Raw genomic sequence first — 24,650 nt, forward strand, 5'->3', positions numbered from 1 at the left:
ATCTATCTTTATCTATCTATCTATCTTTAATCTATCTATCTATCTATCTATCTTTAATCTATCTATCTATCTTTAATCTATCTATCTATCTTTAATCTATCTATCTATCTGTCTAACTTATATCTATCCATCTATCTATCTTTAATCTATCTATCTATCTATCTATCTATCCTTTATCTATCTATCTATCTAAGACATCGATACCTCCATATAGGTGTGTACAAGTGTGCGAGTGTTCGCATATAAAAGGCCGAAGCGTAGGCTGCCTCCCTTTGGCCGCCTTTACTGTCTCACGTAGACGCTATGTATGGTGCGTCTCTCTCTTCCTCTGTATCTCTTCACCTGTATATGTTTCATAGCTATGCGGTCTCTATGTACGATGTGTACACGGTGTCTCTACAGACAGGTGTGTATGGATATTTGGCTTCTTACATCTCCCACGAATTACGGAGAAAGAAAAGCAGTCTTGTGTCTTCCTCTTCTCCTCCTCCTTCCCAGTGCCTAGCTAGCTGTATATCAGCTTTGTCTATACACACTCAGAGAATGACTTGGAAATGGAGATGACAATAAGAAAAAGAACGGACAGACAGACAGACTTCTAGATGGAACGAACCTTTACGAATCTCCTCTCTTCTATTTGCTCGACGATACACCTTTCTCTTTCTATCTCTCTTTCTCTCTCTTTCTTAGCGCCCTCAGGGTTGTCGTCTACGGGAATGAGCGTCCTGCTCCCGTATCTATCTTCCAGAGGGAAAAAGAAAGACGTTTTTCTCCATCTCTTCAAGTCTTAGTTCTTCTCACCGATCGAACATGTGAAGAGACAAGCACAAAACAGGTGTATGTACACGGTACGAGGAGAAGGATGACTTGTAGGGTCGTCAAGCGCACACCTGTGCTGTTTTTCTCAATTAATCCATAGAAGCTCGGTCCCTTTCGAGATTTGTATGTATATATGAACACATCTATGTGCATGTGTATACACTTCTGTATCTAGGTATGTACATACGTACACGCTAATTAACATAAAGATGTATCGCGTTATACAAGCTACACGTTACATGCACATACGAACCTAGACATGTAGATCTATATATAGACCTCTGTACATGTCTATACACATCATTCACCTTACGCAATCGTTTAGAAGCCGCTCGCTCGAGACTTGGATAGAGACGGACTTTCTCTCTACACCTTATATCTTTCGGAGAGCCACAACAGCATCAATGCACCCCCTCCTGCTCCTTTCTTCTTTCTTTGATATCTCGGACGAAACAAAGAACAGTTTTTCCTTTCTCTGAATCTACTCGCATGAGCCAAACAAGAGAAGCGGTCTCCTGCTATCTGGAACGGAAATGGACGCATGCAAATGAAGACGGAAGAGACGGACAGACAGCCCATCGCATTCTTCAACCCTACAAGAAAACCTCGAGCTCTCACGAAATTGAAGGGAACGGAAGGAAAGAAAGATATAGAAAATAAGGACAGAAAAAGAGCGAGAAAAAAATGGCTTGAGTTCGCATGCGCATTTTCATCAGCTGTCTGTACACTTGAAGCCGTCATCGCTCGAGATATAAAAAACAGAGTTTTCCCGAAGCTAACTACTTACCTACTACTATAAGCTCTTTATCTGACCATCTCTGTAGCTTCTCGACATTTCATCTTATTCCTACCTACCTATCTCCCTACCTTGTTGTCATAATTATTCATAAGCACCTTTCACACAGGAATACATTCTCTACAAAAGACAACGAGCTGTACATACACCCTGCAAGAGTATGCTAGGTAGGTTACGTCCATCGATAGACAGGAGAAGCTCTCATACCGAAAGCCCGAAAGAGTAAGAGACGTGCGTTTATCTCTGGAGACCATTCTGTGCCTACCTGCTAAAGAACGAAGAAAGAAAGAAGAAAAAAGAAAGATAGAAGAATAGAGGCACAGAGATGTCTTCATATTGAAGAGATCTTCCCTCCCTACTAACGAAACCAACACAAGACAACCTTCTCCGGGGATTCTTCTCGTCTTTTCTCCTCTTTGCGCACCCAACTGTCTCACTCGACTCCTCTTTCTTTTTCTTCTTCTTCTTCTTCTTCTTCTTCTTCTCGCTTTTTCTTATTTCTCTTCTTCTTCTTCTTGCTGTTCCTTTCTCTTCTTCTTTTGTCCCTGAGGTGACTCTTCACTCGCTTCTTCGGTTTTCCACCTTCATCCAGTCAAAGAAAGAGCAGACACCACATGCAGCGACTCATAGATCTTTAGACATACACACACACATCTATACATCTATCTATCTATATATATCTCTCTCTATATATAGATAGATAGATGTATATATATATATATATACATAGAGACGTGTCTTCTGTTCACGGGTTATATATACACCTTCTTTTTGAGGTGTATATACCTACATCTACCTATACATGTATATGTATGTATATACTCGAGCGGATCAAGGGGTACGGAATCTGCTAAAAGAACAAACCTTTTTCTCTTTCAGAAAGAAGCAAGAAAGAGAAGAAGCTTTCTCTCTATCTGATCCATAGATGAGCGATCTTGTCTACTCTCTGTTGTAGAAACCTGTCCTCTGTCCTTTCCACCGTCACCTCGTCAACATTAGAGCAAAAAGTCAAATCACTTGTTTCATCTTCTTTTCTTCTACTATGGTCTTTTCTTTCCTTCTCCTCTTTTTCTTTCTCTTTCTTGGCCTCTTCTTCAGTGTCGATATTTAGGTTGTGGACGTCTCCTCTTTCTTCGCCACGAAGAGACAAAGAAGAAGGAGATGAAGAAGATATAGATGGAAGAGACGATGAAGAGGTAGAGGGAAGAGAAGATGAAGAGATAGATGGGAGAGAAGATGAAGAAATAGATGGGAGAGAAGATGAAGAGATAGAGGGGAGAGAAGATGAAGAGATAGAGGGAAGAGAAGATGAAGAGATAGAGGGGAGAGAGAGATTCGTGGGTGTGTCGTTTCTTAGATTAAGAGAATGAAGGTCATGTTGTAGATCATCTTTGTTTCTCTCTCTCTCTCCACAACAAGCACCTTCCTTCTCTTCTTTTTCTTTCTCTCTTTCTTCTTCTTCTTCCTCTTTTTTCTCTTGAGAAAAGGACGTTGTTACTTCCTTTACCTCCCTTTTGAGAGGCCGTTCGGAAGAAGAGGAGGTCTTCATCATCTCTTCTACTTCTTGAGAGAGGGAGACAGAGAGATCTCCCTCTTTCTTTATCACCTTACTCTCTTCTTTCTCTCTCTCTCTCTTTCATCCTGTCTCGAAGAAGAGAAAGGAACGAGAGAGAGAACCGGAGGAGGTCGTTCATTTCTTTCATCTGCGTGATGATAGATTTTACGAGAGTTATGCAGTAGTAAAGCATTATATCGACCACAGAGTCTTTCAGTTAGAATGAAGGAAGCAAGAGACAAGTATCTGCATGATTTATGACGGGAGTAAATCTGAAGATTTTCTTGTTTTCCCTCTTCTCTCTCTCCTATATCAGTCGAAGAAGAAGAAGATCTATCTCTCTCGGTCTCTTCTTCTTCTTCTTCCTCCTTATCTATTTCAAGTTCCTCGTCATAAGATAGAAAGAGACTCAAGGGAGGAGGTGTGAAGTACACCCCACAACTCTCCTCTTCTTCTTCTTTTCTTCCTCTCCTTTCTTTTCCTTCCTTTTCTTCTTCTTCTTCTTTTCCGCCTCTTCTTCCTAGGCACCCTAACCAATCCTTCAGAAGCTTTCTCTTTGAGACATGCGTCGATGATAAGAACGAAGAAGAAGATGAAGAAGCTCCAGACAGAAAGTGGGAAGAGAAGAAGTCCGTTGTGTGTTGGGAAAAAGATTTCTCCTTCTCCTCCTTCTCATTCACTTGGGAAGATACAACACACCCCCGAGAAGAAGAAGAAAGACGATCAAGAGAACCAAGAGAAGTAGAAGAAGGAAGACCATGATGGAGAGGAAGAAAAGAAGAAGAAGAGGAGAGCAGGGAAGCAGGAGAAGAGAGGTCTTGTATGGATGAAGGCTTTTCTTTATCTTCTTTCTTCATGAGAATCCGTGAAAAGATAGGAATAAGAGACGAGATCAAGAAAAAGATATCCTTCTCTGTGCATTTCTCCAACAGACACCTGTGTCTCTCTCTTTCACTGTTCACGGGTTCTTCATTCTCTTCTTTCCTCTTCTTCTTCTCCTCCTCCTTCCCCACCTCTTCATAGATTCCTTCTTCTTCTTCCTCCTCTTCCCAGACGACTCGTCCGTCTCTCTCATCAACTCGAATAGTCAGAGAAGAAGAAGAAGAAGAAGGGAGAGAAGAAGAAAACATAGAAGAAGAGAAGGTAGCATCTTCTCTTTTTTCTTTGATCTTAAGAAACTGGTCGACAGTATTACAGCTCTGAGTAAAGGCTAGACCTGCATGTGACACGGCGTAGTCGTGTCTCTTTAAGAACTTAGGAAAGCGATTCTCTTCTTTCTTACCGACCTCCTGAAGAGGAATAAGACATGCATTAGTCTTCTTCTCTCTCTTTCGAAGAGAAGAAGAAGAAAAAGCCTTCGGATCACGAAAAGAAATTGGATGGGCTAACGAAAACAAAGACAAGAATAACCTGAGCTCTTCATCGTATCTTCTTCTTCTTTCTTCTTCTTCTTCTTTCTTCTCTCCGATAATCTCTCTCTCTTCAATCTTTTCTTGATAAGAAGGTCCAAGAAACAATGTCTTATCCTTTCTTTCCTTTTCTTCTTCTACCATTATTTTCTCTTTCTTTTCTTCTTTTTCTTCTTCTCGTGCACCTCGATGTGGAGAAGAGAGCTTCCTTATCTTTGAAGAAGCTTCAAAGTCATAGCCACTATAGAGATGAAATTCAGCTAACCATCGACACACCCAAGCTCGATACTCGAGACAGTCTCGACAACAGCAGCTTCGATATCCACCTCTTTTCTCTTCTTCTTCTTCGTCTTTCTGAAGAAGAAGAAGAGAATTCCCCTTTTTCGTGTAGAAACCTGTTGCTGAAGAAGATTGGCGAAAGAGAGAAGAGAATAGAGGCAAGTTCATCTGATAAGAAGCCTGAGAAGCAAGAGAATGAAGATTATTTCTCTCTCTTCCTATCGCCGTGCTCTCCGAAGAAAGAAACTGCTGAGAAAGGCAGACCAAAGACGAAGAAGGGTAGGAGGCGACGAAATCTTTCATATCAGAGACAAAGAAGAAAGGTGCTTCTTTCTCTCGTGGACTTCCTTTCTTTCTACCAGAAGAAGGAAGAAGAAGACCTTTAGAACCCGAAACAGCGTCTTTCAGATGAAGAGAAGAAGGAGAGACCGTTTCTCTATCTCCCTCTGCTCTCCATGTAAGATGCCTTAAGAACAATTCTAAGTCAATCCATTCATACTCGCCTTCTTCTTCTTCTTCATTCCCCCCCACATATCTACTCTCCTGATCAAAGAACATAAACAAAGAGAAGAAGAACGGAGAAAGAAAGGAAGAAAGGAGGGATGAAATCTATGCATGTATGAATCTGTATGTGATGATCCTGATCAATCCAATCGAATACATGAGGGAGGAAGGAGATTCATAAAGAGATCTTAAGAGAAAAAAGTTCAAAAGTCATGAAAGAAGAAAGATGTAAGTTATCGCCTCTTCTATTCACATACATACACAAGACAAAGTATCGACTCGTCCACATACAAATACCTTTCCGAGTATATAAGTCGATATCTGCATACTTATATACATGCATATACACATATGATCTCTCTATAGAGATATGCTACTGTCTGGCGAGGTGTCGATGAATGTGGAGAAAATCTACCCTTCCACAAACAAACAGAAAGACGAGACAATTCAAAGACAAAGAAAAAGAAGAGACGTCTCATCATTCTCTCTTTCTTTCTTTCTTACCTTTCCGCCTTTCTTTCTCTTTCCTGCGTTTGTGTTGCTCTTTTTTCTTCCTTCATACTTGACTAAAATTTCATTGAAGGGCAACACCGCAATCAACTCTCCTTCTGCCTTCTTGCTTTTCTTCTTGTTCTTTTGAATGGTCTTTCTCAATCCGAGGACTCTCCCCTGTCATTTCCACATCGCCAAAGAAATACACCCGAGCACATACACATATATACATAACTACAGAGACATATGTGTATATGTACGTCTAGACATGCGTGCATCCTTCCGTCCGGCGCAGTATATCTATGAAGTGGATGATAAGCAGGGCCTTGTGAGGCAGATGCACGTTTGTCTATCTATCGTCTTTACATAATATGAAGAGAAAGAAAAAGTCAAAGAAATCTCTTGAAGAAGAAGAAGAAAAAAAAACCAGCAACCTTGCGACTCGTCGTAGTGATCTTCTTTCTCTTAAAGGCCTGTCATTTCTTCCCAGAGTGCGCCATGCACTTCTATCTGTCATAAAATCCCCCTCTATTAGGCCGCTCTGCTATCATCCTTTCGCATGCACATTCATATTCATCAAGACATATACATATACGCACATATAGAGATGTTTATATACACCTCTCTGTATACCGGCATCTATGGACTTCCATCCGTATACACATATACATATAGATAGATGGATAGAGAGAAAGTAAAAGATTGTGCGTGTATGTCTAGATAAATGGGACTTTCCCCATCCGTATACACATATACGTGTATGTATGTATATATATATGTATGTTCACATACATATATATATATATAGTGCATGCATGTGTATTTGTAGATGAGCCTTACCAGCGTGGAGACAGGCTTCGTTGTGTAATTGATTTGAATGCTTCTGCTTCTTCTTTTCTCGAAGGTCGTAAGTCCGAGATAAACGCCAAGAAGAGGAACAAAAGGATAAGAAGAAGAAGAAAGAGAAGAAGAGAAGCCCCGTGCTTGTTCAAGACCATCAATCTGGATTTCTCTCTTCCTTTTCTTCTTCATGTCTTCCTCCTCTTCTTTCTCTTTTGCTTGTAAAAGATCTTCTTTTCCTTGTGGCACGGAAGAAGAAGAAGAAAAGCAAGAGGGACGGAGAGAAGGAAGCGAAAGATACGAAGCTGGTCTGAAAGCATCACTAGGTATACAGGTGGAGATCTTTTTCTTCTTCTTCTTCTCTGTTCTCTCTTCTTCCTTCTCTTCTCTTCCATCTGTCCCTGCCTTTCTCTCTGAGAGAAACAACGACGAAGAAGAGGAAGAGGATGAAGATGAGGTGGGTGATCGAGAAGAGAGAGAAGATCTCTCATCCCGATGGGATTCTTCACGATAAGAAAAAGAGGAAGAAGAAGAAGAAGACTCTTCGTAAGTCGAAGGAATGACAGGAGGTTCCCGTCCTCCTAGGAGGGAAGTTTGAGGCGCGGCCGTTCTTTCGTTCAAATGCAGCTCCTCGTATCTTCTTCTTTTTCTTTTGCTTCCTGGGGAAGGGGAGAAAATCTCTCTTTCTTCTCTCTCAAGTAATTCTCGGCGTCGGTAATCGAGGATGACATTCCTCACTAAGAAAAGAGAACAAAGAAACAAAGAAGAAAGAAAGAAAGACATTTCCTTCTCCTCCTCATCTTCATCGTCCTCGCATGTAGATCATTCAAACACGAGAAGAAACAGTCACTCCATCCGCCGCATGTAGATACATATATATATATATATATATATGTACGTATAGCTGGGTACATTCGTATACCACGGAGTTAAGGCTATCTATCTATCTATCTTTAATCTATCTATCTATCTATCTACCTATCTATCTATCTATCTATATGGCAACATTACCCAGCTATATGCATATATATATATATATATATGCATATGTATAAGAGAGAGTGTTTTTTTCTTCCCCAGGGACACGAGACGTCTCTTCAGCCTTTTCACATCCAGAGACCTCGATGAGTAGCTAGCTAGCAAGCCTTTGCTCTCTCTTTCACGCTCAACAGAAGATACCTAGCAGCCATCCTTTCCTGCAGACAAGCATCTCTCTCTCCTCTAGACGGGTAGGGTAGCTCCCACCCTCTTCTTTCTTTCTCACTCTTTCTTGTCATCCATCTTCTACGTCTGAATAATGAAGAGAGCGACTTAAGAGAAAGGAAGAGAGAGAGACTTACATGCTTTTATGATATCACGACATATATCAATGGGGGTATCCGTCGCGAATTTCTCTCCGGAGTCGGAGTAAGATCTTCCTAGGTGCATGCGATAGACGCGACATAAGACACCGTTAGCTAGCTGGCCGTAACGTCGATAGCATGCTTTACAAGGAAGGAGAATACGAAGATGCGAAGAATCGAGAGGAAAGGTAGGAGTGCACGTCGATGCTAGGCCTTTTCTTTCTGCCTCAGTCATGTCTCCAAAAGAATGAGAAGGCGAGACACGGACTTTCTTTCTCTTAGATGAATAGGCTTCAGCGATAGACGAATAAATATAGTGGGGCTTCGACACATGGAACAGAGAAGAAGAAGGAGAAGTAGAAGAAGAGGAAGAAGAAAGAGAGGTAGAAGAAGAAGTAGAAGGAGAAGAAGGTGAGGTAGAAGAAGAGTGTATATGTTGTGTCTCGCCATCATAATGAATTTCTTCATCTTCTTCGTGTTCTTCTTCTTTTTCTTCTCTTTCATGGTGTGTATGTTTGTCTGAAGAAGATTTCTTTGCTTCTTCTTTTTCTTTTTCTTTGTCGTGTCTGGAAGAGGGGGAGTGAAGAGGTGTATGTACAGAGGAGACAGAAGAAGGAGACAGAGAGACAATCGACGGAGAAAGACGCGAAGTCGGAGAAGAAGAAACAGCATAGACAGAAGAAGGACAAGATGATAAGAAAGAAGGCGACAAAGAATGAGCTGGAGAAGGAAAAGAAGAAGAGGCACGGGTCGTTTCCTGAAGAGAAGACTCACGGATAGGTGTATGATGGGAATGCACTGTATCCGCAGGAGAGATAGAAATCGAAGAAGAGAGAGGGGCAGGTTTGGTGAGAAGAGAAGGCCTCTCTCCTCCATAAGAAGAAAAGGAAGGTGATATGACAATGCATGGAGAAGACGAAGGAGAAGAAGAAGAAGAAGAAAAGGCAGAAGCTGTCTGAGCGGGTCTGGTAGAGTGGAAAGCCTGGAGAGATGAAGAAGAAAGTCTCGAAGATCGATCAGGATATGAACAGGATAAAAAAGAAGAAAGAGATGACGCGAGCCCTGAAGAGGAAGAAGAAAGAGATAAGAAAGAAGATGAAGGATCCAATGAAGAGACAGGGCTAGAAAGGCGTTTCTCACTTCGACTTCTTTCATCTCCTTCTTCTTCCTCCTCTCTTTCTCTTTCTTCTTCTCCCTCTTCTTCTTTTCTTTCTTCTTTCACCAAGTTGTCTGCATCTTCTTTCTTTTCTTCTTCCTCCGCTTCTCCCCCCGTGCACCTCCCACTCTCCTCCTCCTTCTCTTCTCTCTCTCTTCTCTCAGGTAACTTCTTTCCTACGCAATCCTTTCTTCTCTTGGCGTCGGCACCCTTCGTCTCTTTCCTATGATCATTCTCTGCCTCTTCAAGCAAAACACGAGTTGGAAAAGAACTCTCTTCTCCTGTCCCATCTATCGCACCTGTCTCTTTCATTGAAAGATGGACTTGCATATTTTGAGGAGAAGAGACAGAAGAAATTATTTTATCGACCAGAGAAGAAGGTTGATTTGCGATAGGAGACGGGACGAAAGCTTCAGAGAGAGAAGTGTCTGCATCGATATCTTTCTCTTTATCTCTAATAGAACAGCTGACAGGGCCTCTTAAGGCTGAGCTTGAGGAAGGAGGAGAAGAAGAAGCTAGATGGTGTGAACAAGAAGAAGAGCTAGGAGGAGGAGGAAGAAGAAGAGAAGATGAAGAGTGAGGGGGATGACAGAGATGAAGAGGAGGAGGATGCTTGGAGAAGGTCTCTCTATGATCCTTTGGAAAAGAAGAAGAAGAAGAAGAAGGGAGGAGACAAGAGAGGTTATCTCGACGAGGAGGAGAAAGAAGAGAGACATCACCTGAGAAGGAAGAGACCATCGAAGAAGAAGAAGGACGAAGCAGCACTTCTCTTCTACGAGAAAGGGAAGACGAAAAGGAGGAAGAAGAAGAGAGAGGAGAAGAAGAAGGAAGAAGAACTTGACGAGAAGGAGAAGAAGGTCGAGATAGAGAGATCTCATAATGATTAGTATCATCATTCTCTTGTCTGCATGTACCATCTTTCTCACCTTCTTTGGGAGAGAAAGAAGAAGAGGAGAGAGAAAGATCTGCTCTTCTCTTCGATGTATAGACACGCTCTGCAAAGGAGAGACATAGAGGGCAGTACCATTCATATTCATCCGATGGGAGAACACCTCCTACACGATAGAGACACTTCAAATGATACGCTTCGTTACAGCCATCACAGAGAATGGTAGCTCCTTCATCTGTCGCTCCAGCCGCACTTTCTTCTCTCTCCTTCTTCTTCTTCCATCCGTCTACCTCCCCATTACACCATTCTCCCTTCTCTTCTTCTTCTTTTTCTTCTCTTTCTCTTCGTCGCTTCTTCTTCTTCTTCTTCAAACTCTCTTCCTCTTCTTCTTCTTCTCCCTCTTCACTGCCACTATCATCATTATCATATTCTCTTCTCTTCTTCTCCTCCTCTCCCGTCTTCTTCTTGTCTTCATCTTCTTCCTCTTCTTCTCTCCTCCCATCTTCTTCTTTTTCTCTTGAGCAATCGTCACGATTCCTATCTGTTTCGGTGTGTATTTCCTTGCCTCTTTCTTCCTTTATAGGACAAGAGCTTACCTCCGGAGTTGAGATAGCTCCTTCACACGAGGGAGTCCGAGAAGAAGGAGCGACACTTTGGTCCGTAGATGCATGCTGCTGTCTCTTCTCTCTATTCTTCTTTTCTCCTTCTCTTTCATCTGGACCTCCAAAGGCCAGCCCGTCTTCGGGGCCATGACTCGCGCCAGCTGCATGTGGAAAGCGAGAAGAAGAAGAAGGAGAAATAGAAATAGACAACGGCGACGCAGGTCTCCTATCAGTACTATAACATAGATGGCATACTTGATCTATATCTTCATCCTCTTCTTCATCTTCTGTCTCTTCTTCATCTTCTGTCTCTTCTTCTTCTTCTATAGTCTCTTGTTCTTTCTTTCTACGGCCCTCTTTATCTTCTGCCCTCTCTGTCCCGTCATTTTTGATCGATAAGTCCCTACTCTCATCTCTTTCCTCCTCTCTTCTTCTTCGTCTTCTTCCTTCACGATCCAAAGACGAAGAGAGCTCTTCTTTTTCTTCTTTCTCATCTTTTTCTTTCCTGTTCTCTTCCTCTTCGGTTTCTTTCTCACCTTGAACTTTGCCTTTCTCATCCTTCTCGCGTTGCTCCCTTCTCCTGTATTCTTTCAGAAGTTTCTTCCGACAGAAGCGCATGCAGTGTCTATTGATCTGGGTAAACCAGTCATAGCCAAAGTCAGCGAGTAGCTCCTCCCCAGGATAAATAGCGACGCCTGGGATAGACGTGAGAATGATGTGGGGCCAGGCATCGATATAGACTACTTGCCACTCCGAGTTGATACGATACTTTCGCCTATCAAAAAGGTCCACACCTTGAAAGTGATTCAGCAAACTCAACTCATTGAAACAGACCGTACTATCCACCGCATACGTCTCATCGTGGGGAATAGAAACTATCTCTCGGCACGAAGAAGAAGAAGAAGGAAGGCATGAAAGCCCTCGGGAATTCGCTCTCTTTAGCGTCTTCTTGGCTCGATCGGAGTTCTCCAGGGATGCTGCCGGAGAATGAGAGAGACAGAAAGAAAGAAAGAAAAAGAAAGAAAGAAAGAATGAGAGAGAAAGTGGTCGCGAAGTGACTTGAGAGAGGGTTCAGAAACACATGCAAAATGCTAGGCGAAAAAACACCTCGTAGGCAGATACACATATACATATATATATATATAGACACATACATCTACAGACATACCTATACATCTATGTATGCAGACAGATACACGTGGATATGCGTGTATATCGAGCTATCCATCTATCTATATACATCTACACTATAGACTCCGAGATACACAGTGGGAGACGAGCCGAATCACGTATATGTAGGTTCATCCATACATATATGTATATATATATACATATATGTATGTACCTACACAGAGAGAGATGAAAGAGGCGTCGATAGGTGAATACATTGTATATATAGATACATATCTAGGTTTAGATAGGGAGAGAGATGAAAGATAGGTAGAAAGGTGACTCCAGTAAGTGGATAGATAGACTGAGGGGATAGATACACACATGTGTCGATTTGCATAACGTCCATTTAGAACTCTCTACATCTTCTACCTATGAAAGAGAGAAGCCAAAAAGCTAATGCGTTCTCTCCTTCTTCTTCTTCTCCTCCTCTTTTCTTCACTTCAATCCACTCTCCCCTATCACCCGTCATAACTGCCGCCAATCCATCTCCTTCATCTATCTATCTATCTATCTTTCTTTAATCTATCTTTCTTTAATGTATCTATGTCTTCCTACCCGGCCTGTCTATCTCCATCTCTCTCTCTTCTTCTTCTTCTTCGTCATCTTTTTCTTCTTTCTCTCCTGCTCCTCCTTCTCCTTCACATCTTTCTATCTTCTTCTTCTTCTCCTTCTCCGCATCCTTCTTTTCTTCTGGAGCAATCTGGATATCTCGGTTCTTTTCCATCTCATTCTTCTTCATCTTTTCATCTCCGTACGTCATCCGGCTACCTTCTTCTCTTCTTCCTTTCTTCATTTTGTCCTCTTCTATCTCTTTATCCCGATGACTGACGAGAGTCCACTTCTTCCCGCTGCTCTTTTGTCGACTTTTCGCTTCTTCATGAACCACAGCATGTGGGTAGCGAAAAGCATCTCTATGAAACTTCAACTGAAAGCAGTACTCCGGGAAAAACGACATAGAAGAAGAAGAGCTCTTTCCTCTTCTTCTTTCTCTTTCTTTCGCCTTTCCTGGTCTTTTCTTTTCTTCATCTTTTCTTTGGTGCAGACGAACCGACTGCAGAATTTCTTCATCATTTCCTACGTAGCCTGTGTATTCTCCGAATATAATGCGATCTCGATGGTCTGCAGGGATGAGGGGACCCGTGTATCTTAGGGAGTAAACATCTTCACTCGAAGGAGTCACGAGACGTACAGGGTGCCGAGGATCCGTCACTTCGATCACCTACCCACGAGAAAGAGAAAAGAAAGAAAGAGAGATGAAAAAGAAAAGAAAGGAAAAAGAGAAAGAGAGACTTGGAACGAGGGGTCATGAAAAGGGGATGGATGATAGGGGAGAGAAGAAGAAGATTGAGAACGAGAAGTAGTAGAGAGAGAAGGAAGATAGACTGGGAAGGTCCTTCGCATATCGGGATTCTCTGAGGATAGTAGGATCAACACCTACACTACAGAAAGCGCCATACGAACATACGTATGATACACTTCATATCCACACATATACACATATACATACATGTGCATAAAGATATAGCCATACATGTATATATACATATATATACGTACATATAGATATAGATATATATATATATATGTAATATATATATCTAGATACACTGACTCATACACATTTGTACAGCCGAGAAGAGACGTACGTACATACACGAACATACCCACACCTACCTATACATACACATGTATATATACATATATATACACACATAGATATATAGATATAGAGCTAGGTAGTTCTATTGATACACCAAGACAAAAAAGCATATTGGACCTTGTCAATATACATAGCTGTAGTGTGTACGGTCTTGACCTCTCTCTTTCCGTGTCTATGTCTATCAATCTGTCTATGTGTCTTCACTCTATCTCCCTATCTCTCTCTCTATCCGCCGGATATCGAGAGATATCGGAACGCAGCAGAGAGGCCGAGAGGGGAATAGAAAGACGACACATCCCACACATGGGTCTACAGAGGGAGCAGAAAATACAGGCCTCTGTAGTGTTTGATCTATCTTAATACTCTATCATCAATCTTTGACCGCCCAAACTTTCGCTTTCTCTAGTGCATCTCTCTATTTTTTTAAACACGTACACGTCCTGAAGTGTACATACACATGTGCGATGAGAGAAAGATGAAGGAGGAGAGGGATAGATGGATAGACAGATAGATAGAGCAAGGTAGATAGATAGATTAAAGATAGATAGACTATAGATAGCTAGCAAGCTAGCTGTAGATTTACTTGTATGGCGTCGTGAATAGTTCCTTGTTGAATACATGAGAGAATTGTCTTATAGAGACGCGGGTGTCTATACCGATAGATATACTGTTGCTCGTTCTTCTTGAAGAAAGGACAGTAAATGAAAGGATACCAAAGCTCTTTCTTCTCCTCCTCCTCCTCCCTGTTCTCTTCTTTCTCCTTCTTATTCTTAGTCTTGAACTTTTCATCTTTCCCTCCGTTCTTCTTCTTCTTTCTCTCTTCTTCTTTCTGTTTTGGTATTTCTCTATCTGTTGCAATAGATCCTTTCCTTTCTCCTCCTTTCTTCCTTCCTTCTCCTTCGCCATTCTCCTCTTCTTCTTCCTCTCCATTTCTTCTTCTTCTTTCACTTCGACTGTCTCCATGATGTGACAACGGTGATGGAGAGCTTCTCTTGCTTGTAGAGACCATCCAGCCGCACCCTTCCCACCGCCCGCCTTTAGACGAGGAAGATAGCCTTGCGCTTTCGAACTGCTTCTGGAAAAGAAGTCTTAGCCTTTCTTGCTCTCTACGGGAAGACTCGCTAAGCTTTTGGATACGAGCCACTTCTTTTCCCCGCCGTCTTGCAACTTCTTCTATAGAGACCACCTCAAAACGGCAGTCCTTCACGCCACTTAGGGTTGTGGAAAGAGGGAAGGAGGAAGAGGAAGAAGAAGAAGAACCTTTTCGCTGATCTTCTTCTTCATCTTTCTTCTTCTTCTTTTCGAAGCCGAGAAGAGCATGCGGCCGAACGTGCCGTGTTGCGGAAGAAGACGTAGGAGAAGAAGAAGAAGAAAAAGAACAAGTAGAAGATGAGGCAGGAGAAGAAGAAGAAGGAGAGAGAAGAGAAGGAGAAGAAGAAGGAGAGAGAAGAGAAGAAGAAGAAGGAGAGAGAAGAGAAGAAGAAGAAGGGGAGGCTTTGGCGGGTGCTGCAATAGGAGAATTTCTGTGGGTAAGATAGGGATAAGAAGAGTGAGGGGTGGACTGAGAAAGAGAAGGAAAGGAAGAAGAAGAGAGAGAAGGAAGACTCGTAGAGCAAGGGGAAGAAGTGGATATAGACGATGAAGATAAAGCTCTCTCTAAGCCTTCTTCTTCTTCTTTCTCTTCTTCTTCTTTGCTACTCATTTCTCCTTAGGGGTGAGAAAGAACAGAGAAGAAAGAGGAAGAAGCAAAGATGCAATGCAACAGAACGAAGGAAAGGAAAGAACTAATGGAGCTCCTCCCCTTTGACCTTACTTACTTCTTCTTCGCCAGAGAAGGAAGAAAGAAAGAAAGAGGAGGAGAAGAAGAAGCAAGGAGAGGACAGGCGATGAGACGCAACACACATGAAAAGAATTCAAAAAAAAACCCCCTGCCCTGCCAAGAAGAAGAAGAAGAGCTGACCCACAAACCTCTGCTTCCTTCTCTTCTTCTTCTTCCTTTTCTTCTATCTCTTCTTCTTCTTCTCCTCTTCTTTGTGAGGGTGGCTTGGTCTTCTTAAGAAGAAGAGATGAGAGAGAAATTTTCCAGGAGAAGAAAGGTTGAAAGAGAGACAGAGACAGAGAGTTGAAAGAGCACAGAGACGAGACGGCAGCCCTGCTAAGAGAAGAAGAAGAGTCAATGAAACTTTCTCATCCACTCCTCTGACTTTTCTTCTTCTCTTTCTTCTTTTGAGAAGTCACTTCGGATATACATGCGCATACACACACACAGCATCGATCTACTAAAATGACTATACCTACAAGAATTCAGGCTTTTCTTTCTTTCTTTCTTGACCTTTCTTCTTGCAAACTTACGGGTGTTCTTTGACCTTCTTCTCTCTCCTTTTCTGCCTCCTTCTCCTTCTCCTTCTCCTCTTCTCCGTCGTTGTTCTTCTCCCTCTCTCTCACTCGAAAACGTCCAGGAGAGAAAAGAAAAAAGAGAGGAAGAGAGAGAAATCTTTCTCTTCTTTTTCCTCTTGTAGCGGACAGAAAAGGGAGAGGAGCTAATTGAATGGAAAGGAGACCTATCTAGCAATCTATCTACCTTAGTATCTTTGAGCTAGGTAGATCCTAACTATCTTTGATCTATAGATGTCTTCGATCTCTTTATCTATCTTCCCATATCCAAACGGCAGGATCAAAAAGAGAACGAAAAGCGAGAAGCATCAGTCTCAGTCTTCTTCTTGTCATTCTCTAAAAGTAGACAACCGACACACTAGCTAGACATCTATCTAGCTATCTAGCTATCTAGCTATGTACACCTATGTCTATCTACCTTTCATCTCTCTATCTATCTTTCTCTTTCTCAATTCCTATCTGTCTCTTTGCACGTTCTTCTTCTTCTTCTCGTCTCTCTCTTTGCCGATCCACATCCATCTCTCTACCTGCCCTCCCGAGAGACTTCTTTCGTTCTCTCTTATCTCCCTCTTTCCTTCTCCGAGTGCATTCAGTGGAAGACGATAAGAGGAAGAAAGAGAAAAGGAGAAGTGAAGAAGAAGAAGAAAAAGAAAGGAAAAGCGGTGAATGAAAGAAGAGAAAGAAGAACACACGAAAGACTGGGTAACAAAGTCAAGACAAACAAACCACACCTGCCTCCTACCTCAATTTCTCTCCTTTCTCTTCTTCCTCTTCCTTTTCTTTTTCTTTTCTTTTTCTTTTCTTTTTCTTTTCTTTTTCTTTTCTTTTTCTCTTCAAGTTTTGATTACGCTAGGCTTGGGGACACCTTCTCTTCTTCATTTCCTTCACGTTCCTTTCTTTCTTTCTTTCTCACTCTTTCTTTCTTTTTTCCTGTCTTCTCTTTGATCGAGATTTTCGTTCTTTACGCAAGAGAGAAAAAGGAGAAAAAAGAAGAGACCATAGAGAGATAGTAGATGGGCTACACGGAAGAAAAAGATAGATTATCTCATGAAAAGAAAGAAAGAAAGAAGCAGAGAGAAAGACGAAATAGAAGAAGAGAAAAACACTTCACTACGACATGCAAAAGGACAAGAAAAGTAGACACGTATCTCCCTCTCTCCCTTTTCTGTCTCTCTTCTGTCTCTCCTAAAAGAGAAATATTTCTTTCTTTCTTTCTCTCTCCCTCCTTTGCTTGTCTTTCCCGTACTGCTCTTTGTACGTTTCTTTCTTCTTCTTTCTCTCTAGCGAAGAAAAGAAGAAGAAAGGAGAAGCAAAGAGAAGAGAAGAAGATATTCTTCGTTACTTACATGTGTCATTTTTCCTCTCCTCTCACTACCCAACTCTACAAGCATCGCTACTTTTTCCTCTTTTCCTTTCTTTCTTTCTTTCTTTCGTTCGTTTTTTCCTATCTATCTCTTTTTCTTCTCTTGAATCTTCTGAACTTTTCTTCTTTATCTCCGTCAAACCCTTGTTCTCTTTCTTCTTTCTTTTCTATCCTTTTTCGTCGTAGGGAGCTCATCCATCCATCTGTCATCGTTCCTCTTCGCCATTTCTTCTTTTTCTTTTTCTTCTTCATCATCTTTCTCTAGTCTAGAGGAAGCAACCGAAACTCTTACTATCTCTAGGCTTCTTCTTTCCTTTCAAGTTCTCATTCCCCAAGTCTTCTTTTCTTTCTTTCTCACTCTTCCTTTCTTTCTTTTTCTCTTTTCACTTGTTAAGTCTTAGAGAGAGAGAGAATGAGAAAGTCGGTCTTGTGTGGATTCCTTAAGATATCTGAGAAAGGTCTTACTTTCACAGGGAAACCTTAGCAAAAGAAAGAAGAAGAAAGGGGTTCTCTCCTTTTTCATTAGCCTCCCCCAAATCCTTTTTGTTTTCTTTTACTTTCTCTCGTGTTCTTTTTCTTCTCTAGAGAAAGACGAAAAAGTCGTCTCCAAGAGTGGATCTTTTCCTTCTTCTTCTTCTCGCCTGTCTCATTCTCTTGCGAGCCCAAGTGTCGCTTCTCTTTCCTCTGTGCACATAGCCATACACCTACGCACATAAGAAGAAAGAGAAAAGAAAGAAAGCACGAAGGAGAAGAGAAAGACAAAAAGAGATAAGAATGATGTGTGTGGATTGGATACACATGAGGATATATGTATATATATAGAGAGAGAGAAATGGATATGAAGGCTGTATATAGAAATGTATATAGATGAGGGGAGGTAGGTCTTACCATTCTTTCCTGTTTTACTCAGTGTGAATGAAAGACTCTTCTTTCACTTCGATGGATACTAGTCGAAGAAAGGAGAAGAAGAAGAATCATGGCGACCCGTGAAGAAAACATTCCTACATGCTCCTCTTCTTCTCCTCCTCCTGCTGCTGTAGCCGGTAGACGAGAAGAAGAAGAAAGAGAAGAAGGAGAAGAGGACGGCCGAGAGGAGAAGAAGAAAAGGCAGAAAACGGAGAGGAGAGAAGAATTACCTCAGGGTGCATTGCAAGAAGGAGAAGAAAGAAAGAAAGACAAAGAAGAAGAAAAAGAAAAAGAAGACGTAAGAGAAGAAAAAGACCGTCAAGATAGAAGCAATGATCTTCTTCTTCCTACCTCTCATGGCGCATCACACGGAGAAGAAAAGACCCCACTGACCACGCCTGACAAAGGAGATAAAACTGAAGAGAAGTCTCCCTCTTCTTCTTCTCCTCTCTCTCCTTCACCCTCCGTTGTCTTTCCTTCTGAAGGGACAATGGATAGCCTGGACGGTAGTAGTAGTAGTAGTACTAGCCATGTGTGGCTAGTAGCGCATCGAGAGGCTGGAGAGGCTTCGGCGTCTCTCTACTGCCAAGAAGAAGAAAGAGAGATCGAGACGAAGAAGAAGACAGCTTTATATCTCTCTGTAGATCAATCGAACCGTCCAAGGGGAGAAGAGATCAAACGTAGCGGCGGCGGTACTGACTCTGAGAAGAATACCCTCGCGACCGATCCACAAGGAAGAGAACAAGAGGAGAAAGAAAAAGAGGAAGGCGAAGAAGAGGAAGAGGAGAGAATGTTTGCTGTACCTGATCCCATTGTAATAGAGAAGAGAAATCCTATTCCACCTCTCTCTTCTTCTTCTTCTACGTCTCCTATAGGAAATAGCTCTATGCAGATGACGGCCATGCACCCTACTTCTTCTTGCTTCGCATGCGAGCCGACGAGAGATTCGGGGTAAGGAAGAGAAGAAGAAGAAAAGAATTTAAAGAAAGATCAAGAAAGAAGAGGAGAGGAAGAGAACCGTATCGTTGTTGTCTATGATTAGCTTGCAGGTGTCTTTTCTGTTTGGCTGCACTTCCTAGATAAACCCTTGTATGCATGCGGTTCAAACAGTCTCTATCATAGCCCTTTGTCTCTCTTTGTCTCTCTTTACATACACAGACATCCCTCATCATCTACGTAGAAGATCTATGTATGATACTCATGTATATCTATCTCCCTGTAGTTAGATACGTAGATAGATAGGTGTTGACGTATACAGGCAGAAAGGCAGCTAGATGGGAGTTGCAGATACTTAGATGGATAGATAGAAATAGACAGATATAGATAGCTTTCGATCGATACATCCACACATACACAGAGAGAGAGAGGGAGGGGGGGCGCGATCGACGATATTGCGTAGAAGAAGCTTCATGAACTTCGGAAGTCTTTCTTTCTTTCTTTCTCTTTTCTTCTTTCTTTCTCTCTCTCTCTTCTCTTTCTCTTCTTTCTAAAGAGGTGTAAAGGAGCGACTTCCTCTCCTCCTTCTCTAATTCAATCACGGTGACGCAGTTAAGTGTGTATTTCTCTATTATCTCACAGCTCCCACTCCTTTTTTGACGATTCTTTCTCTCTTTCACTTCTTCTCATTTTCTCTCCTTTTCTCTTGTTGTTTCTCCTTCTTTTCTCCGCTCTTCTTCTTCTTTCTGTTCTTTTCTCTCCTTTTTGTGCGTTGTAGAAGAGAAAGAAGAGACGATAGAGGTGATACGAGCGGCAGCAGAGGAGAGGGCGGGGACGGCGATAGACTTGCATCTCCAGCAGGTCGAATGTCTCATATTCCACCCGACCATGCTTCACAGGGTGTATGTACACCTCCTGATGCTCCTCTCTCTTCTTCTCCTTCTCAAACAATAGTCGAGTCACCTTCCTCTTCTTCTTCCTCTTCATCCAGTGATCGAGCTAGTACGGTCTCTTCTTCACCTTCTTCTACAGCTATTCCCACAAGTCAGCCTTCTCTACCAGACAGCCACTCCATGGTTCCTTCTACCCAAGAAAACCTTTCTCTTTCTTCTTCTGCTTCTTCGTCCTCTTCTCTTTCTTCTTCTTCTTCTGTTTTGTCTTCATCTTTAGCAAGAGTCGGATCGCCTAGTCTTTCTTCTCTCTCTCACGATAAGAAACTCCCGGATATCTCTCTTCATCCAGACGCATCAAGCAACAATACACTTGGCATTTCTTCTTCTCCTTCTATCTCTTCTTCTTCTTCTACGGCTCTTCAACTAGGCGGACCTGGTAGTGTGAACCTAGCTAGCTATACTCCAGCATCGACAGTACCTTCAGCATCGATACTCCCATCAGCATCATCGACGTTGTCTGCACCTCAGCCTAGGGGAATGTTCTCTCAAAGCCCAGCAGGAGGCATGATAGGAAGAGAAGGAGAAGGATCTGTCGGCGTAAAGACAGAGAAGAAAGAAGAAAAAAAGTCTTTAGCGGCTGGAGATCTCAAAAGGTTTGGGGGTGTCTTTCTCACTCCAGGAAAACCTCGCAAATGGTCTAAGGTAAGAAGAAAGAACGAAAGAAAGAAAGAAAGAAAGAAAGAAAGAGACAGTTAGCTTTATTGTATTGTTTCTCTACCTCGTCACGTCATGTGTATATTCCTTTGTCTCTTGGATGTGTCTTTTCAAGCTCTTTCTTTCTGTATATCTTCGTATATATAAATGTATATCTATCGATATGCGTATACCTGGTACCCTGTTTATATAGGGTGTAAGTCTTCTACCGGATCTATAGCTTTGTTTGAGGTTGTCTACTTCCCAGACATACAGACATCTATACCACCTACAGCTGTATAGATGTCTCCCGATCCAAAGATACGTCTATATCTCACTCACTCGCTTGTGGCTAGCTGTCTGTGTCTCTTCACCTCAGCCAAAGCCTTCTCCCTATTAGCTATACGCCGACTAAGAAGAAGCAAGCCTTCACATGCATATATCTCCGTATTGACCCATGTCAAATCTCTTCTTTCTTTTTTATATCTGTCTCTTTCTTCTCTTTTCTCTTGGGCTGATTCTTTCCTTTTTCTCCTCTTTGCAATCTCTTCTTCTTCTTCGTTGTTGTTGGTGCTGTCTTATGTCTTTTCCTCTTCTTGCTCTAGGTCATGCGTCGTATAGGAAATGTGCGAGGGCGTGTCTGGGTAGCCAAGCCGAATAGCGAAGATGATCTGCTCCAGACCATTCGGTGTCTACTGAACCCGCGAACTTCTCTTGGCTCTTCGAATCGGCGAACGGTTAGACATATACGAGCTATAGCCGAGCAAATAAGAGACGCAACCCAGCAGGATCGTTTACTGAAGACTAACAAAGAAAAGAACAAAGAGAGCCAAGGGGATGATTTGGGAAAGAAGCAGAAAGCCCTTCATGAATTATCTTACCAGGCACAACAAGGTACTTTACTCCTTCCTCTTCCTCTTGAGAAAGAAAGAGAGACGAAGGAAGAAGAGGTCTCTTTACAAGTGCATGCAAGAGGAGGATTCGCGGGAGAGAAATGTAGAGAAGGTTCAGACTTCTCTTGTTCTTCTTGTGTAGCAGCTGTTTCTTCTTCTTTTACTTCTGCTACGTCTACTCACGTTGAACTGATAGATAGTCGAAAGAAAGAAGAGGAAAGGAATGAGGTGGTCGTGATGGAAACGCAGAGGATAGGTAGAGAAGAAAGAGAAGAAGAAGAAAAGATGGGGAGAAGCGAGGGTGTGAGAGAAGAGGGAGGGCTAAAGAAGAGAGTAGAGGCTTCAGGCGAGAAGGAAGATATGAGAGATTCCACGGCTGGGGTGATTAAACCAGAGAAAGAAAGAAAAGAAGATATGGGGAGGATGAAAGAAGAAGAGAAAGAAAGAGAATCTAGATATGAAGAGAGGAAAGAAGAAGAAGGGCAGAGAGAAGAGGAAAGAAGTCGATGTAAGAATGAAGAAGCAAAACAAAAGAAGGAGAAGGAGAGTTTTGGAGAGAAAGAAGAAGAAGAAAGAAACGTCTAAGGGGTAGAAGAGGCGGAAGCATCTTGAAAAGAAAACGAAGAGATAGAAAAGATTTATTTCTGAGAGAACTCCTCACTGTACATACACCTGCTTCATTATGTTCGAGTCCGATAGACAGATTGAAGATAGATCAAAGCAAGGAAGGTAGATAGATAGATAGATTGTTTAAAAGGCAGATAGACGGCTAGATAGGTACATACATAGACAGAGATAGAATATTTAAGGCTTTGCCTATCGAGTGGCTTTAAACAGGAAGATTCATTCTATCCTGTTCATAAGTCAAGGGAAGGTCAGGGACGTTCCTGGCCCAGCTCGGTAGCATCTTCCATCTTACGGTGTGTATCGTTGCTTTTTTGGAGAGCAACAAGAGAGTGTAGTATACCACTAAATGCAGACAATAGAAGGGTGTCATGAGTCTAGCAAGAGAGCTAGCACTGGGTGCTCAGTGTCATAGCATACTATGGAAGTTACGTATGGTGATGATCCTAAGAGGATGAGGACGTTCAAATGGCTTTGACTGCTCCAGTCTTCTTCTCCTTCCTTTTCTTCTTTTTTCATTTTCGGTATGGGTTCGAATTCAAAGAACCTTCCGCCAGGTTTGCTATCAAGGATCGATCGATCTCTGGAACTTCACATTCTTCACGTCATGTGTATGGCGTGAGCCATCTCTCTCTCTGTCTCTCCTTTATTAAGGGGACAGATGGGAGTCAAAACAGAAGATGAGGCTTCTCATAGTCGGAGATGATCGAAGTTGAGAGTTATGGCTTTGGAGAGAGAGAGATAGGCTAATTCGAGAAAGATAGATAGATTGATCAAAGACAGATAGATAAAGGGTAGAGTAAACACAGAGAGATAGATAGGTATCTCTGGAGGGCGAGAAAGAAGAAGAAGAGTAGCAGGAGCAGTCAAAGAGATCTTCTCTTTCAATCTTTCCTTGTTTCTTGAATGAAATAAAGAGCAACGAGAGGAAAGCAATCATCCAGTTCGAACATAGGCTGTCTTTTCCGACGAAGAAATGAAGGAGTAGTGTCTCGACCTGTGAAGTTGCCACCTGAGCCTCCAGAGTGTAGATCTTTTCCTATAGATAGGCGCAGCTACACCTAGAGATGCTGAGTAGACATGTGGGACAAAGAATGCCTACCATGAGGAGTGAGTAATCGTCATTTTAATAGGGAGATGGCGAGCAAAGAAGCGTGTAGTTGGTCATGATGGATAAGCTTCGAGGGAGAGAGAGATGCGAAAGAGGACAAGACAAGCGCATACTGTGGAAGAGGAAGGAGTGGGAACGATTAGAGTTGAGGGAGATTCGATTTTTCATTCCCGATCAGTCCAGAACTTTTGGTTCGCTATCGAGAGACAGTTTAGCGTAGTAGTAGTAGTGTCGGTGAAGATTGAAGTAGTTATCTTCTTCTCCCGTCTGACTATGTCGCCGTGAAAATGTGTATCGTAAGCTAGTTCCTACTTTCCAAGGTGTGAAACCGAAAGCGAAATTTTGCATGACGAGCGTGGCGTAGACTCATAGCCCCGCTGAGACTGGAGTGGATCGAGTGAAGAAAAATTTGTCAGGAGTGTTAGGCAGAGGCCTCCCCTTAAGGCGATGGATGCTGAGAACCCTCCTTAGCGCCTTCTCCTATACGAGAAGGAATGGTACTGATTCTCTTAGAGGTTTCGTGTCTGTTCTTTTCATCGTGATAAGAGGCATTACTCTCTTGGCTGGCGTCTTGGAGCTTCAGGGCCCGTAGCTCTTGGTGGTCTTAAACCATTCGCAAAATGACGAATGACAATTATCACGATGACGACTCCTCCTAGCAACTGCTTGGGTTCTTAACGCCCAGCCTAAGTTACCGAGATTCTAGAGGGTCCGATGCGGTGCCGCAAGTTTTGAAGTGGACTGAAAATAGGTGATGCCTCAGCCTGTATGAGTGTGGGTTCTACTCGACTGGCCTGATCGGAGGAAGTTACAATCCAGACAGATAGATAGATAGCTACCTTGCGACTATGCGGCTCAGGCGGCACGTCGTGTAGGCCGGTTCTGATTCACCCCCCCCGTTCCTTGAATGACTATAGCAGACAGTTTCTCGCGACGAATTCTCTCACCCGTCTCTTTATAGGCCAACCTGGCAGGAATCTCGCGTCCCCTGTGGCTCCGTGACCGGACTTCTCCGCTAGCTGCCGCTAAATCCCTTGCGTCTTGCTGGAGAGATCTCCTTCTTTCCAAAGATAGCTAACTCGTAAGCCCAAATAGACCGCTAGAGTGATACTAGTGGACAAAAACTAGGGCTTTTGGTAGCATCACCCTCAACACTTGAATATCTGAACTCAACAGCATCTTTCAATCAACTGTTACTCTAGTAGTTACCTGCTTACTGTCCATCCCGTTCACATGCACTGCAGAGCACTGAAGAGCTGGCTGCCCGTCGCGCAAGCAAAGGACAATGTAAGGAAGCCTCTGTAGTGCCCGCTGCACAAC

At 42.5% G+C, this 24,650-nt stretch overlaps 2 protein-coding genes across 2 annotated transcripts; one reads left to right on the forward strand and one right to left on the reverse strand.

The window, feature by feature from the left end:
* Positions 1–2,349: 2,349 nt before the first annotated feature.
* On the reverse strand, positions 2,350–16,986 carry CSUI_000127 (ap2 domain transcription factor ap2viia-7). Its single transcript, XM_068060361.1, has 5 exons — positions 14,101–16,986; positions 12,413–13,076; positions 8,035–11,661; positions 6,695–7,431; positions 2,350–5,401 (listed from the first exon to the last, which is right to left on the reverse strand). Exons 1-5 carry the CDS (start codon positions 15,217–15,219, stop codon positions 3,218–3,220), a joined length of 8,331 nt encoding a protein of 2,776 aa, XP_067927662.1. The 5' UTR covers positions 15,220–16,986; the 3' UTR covers positions 2,350–3,217.
* A 92-nt stretch (positions 16,987–17,078) lies between these two features.
* CSUI_000128 (uncharacterized protein) lies at positions 17,079–22,751 on the forward strand. Its single transcript, XM_068060362.1, has 3 exons — positions 17,079–19,131; positions 19,895–20,711; positions 21,308–22,751. The coding sequence occupies exons 1-3, from the start codon at positions 18,251–18,253 to the stop codon at positions 22,178–22,180; spliced, it is 2,571 nt and encodes an 856-aa protein (XP_067927663.1). The 5' UTR covers positions 17,079–18,250; the 3' UTR covers positions 22,181–22,751.
* Positions 22,752–24,650: the final 1,899 nt, after the last annotated feature.

The sequence above is a fragment of the Cystoisospora suis genome (assembly GCF_002600585.1).
Source record: "Cystoisospora suis strain Wien I chromosome Unknown contig_56, whole genome shotgun sequence".
NCBI lineage: Eukaryota > Apicomplexa > Conoidasida > Eucoccidiorida > Sarcocystidae > Cystoisospora > Cystoisospora suis.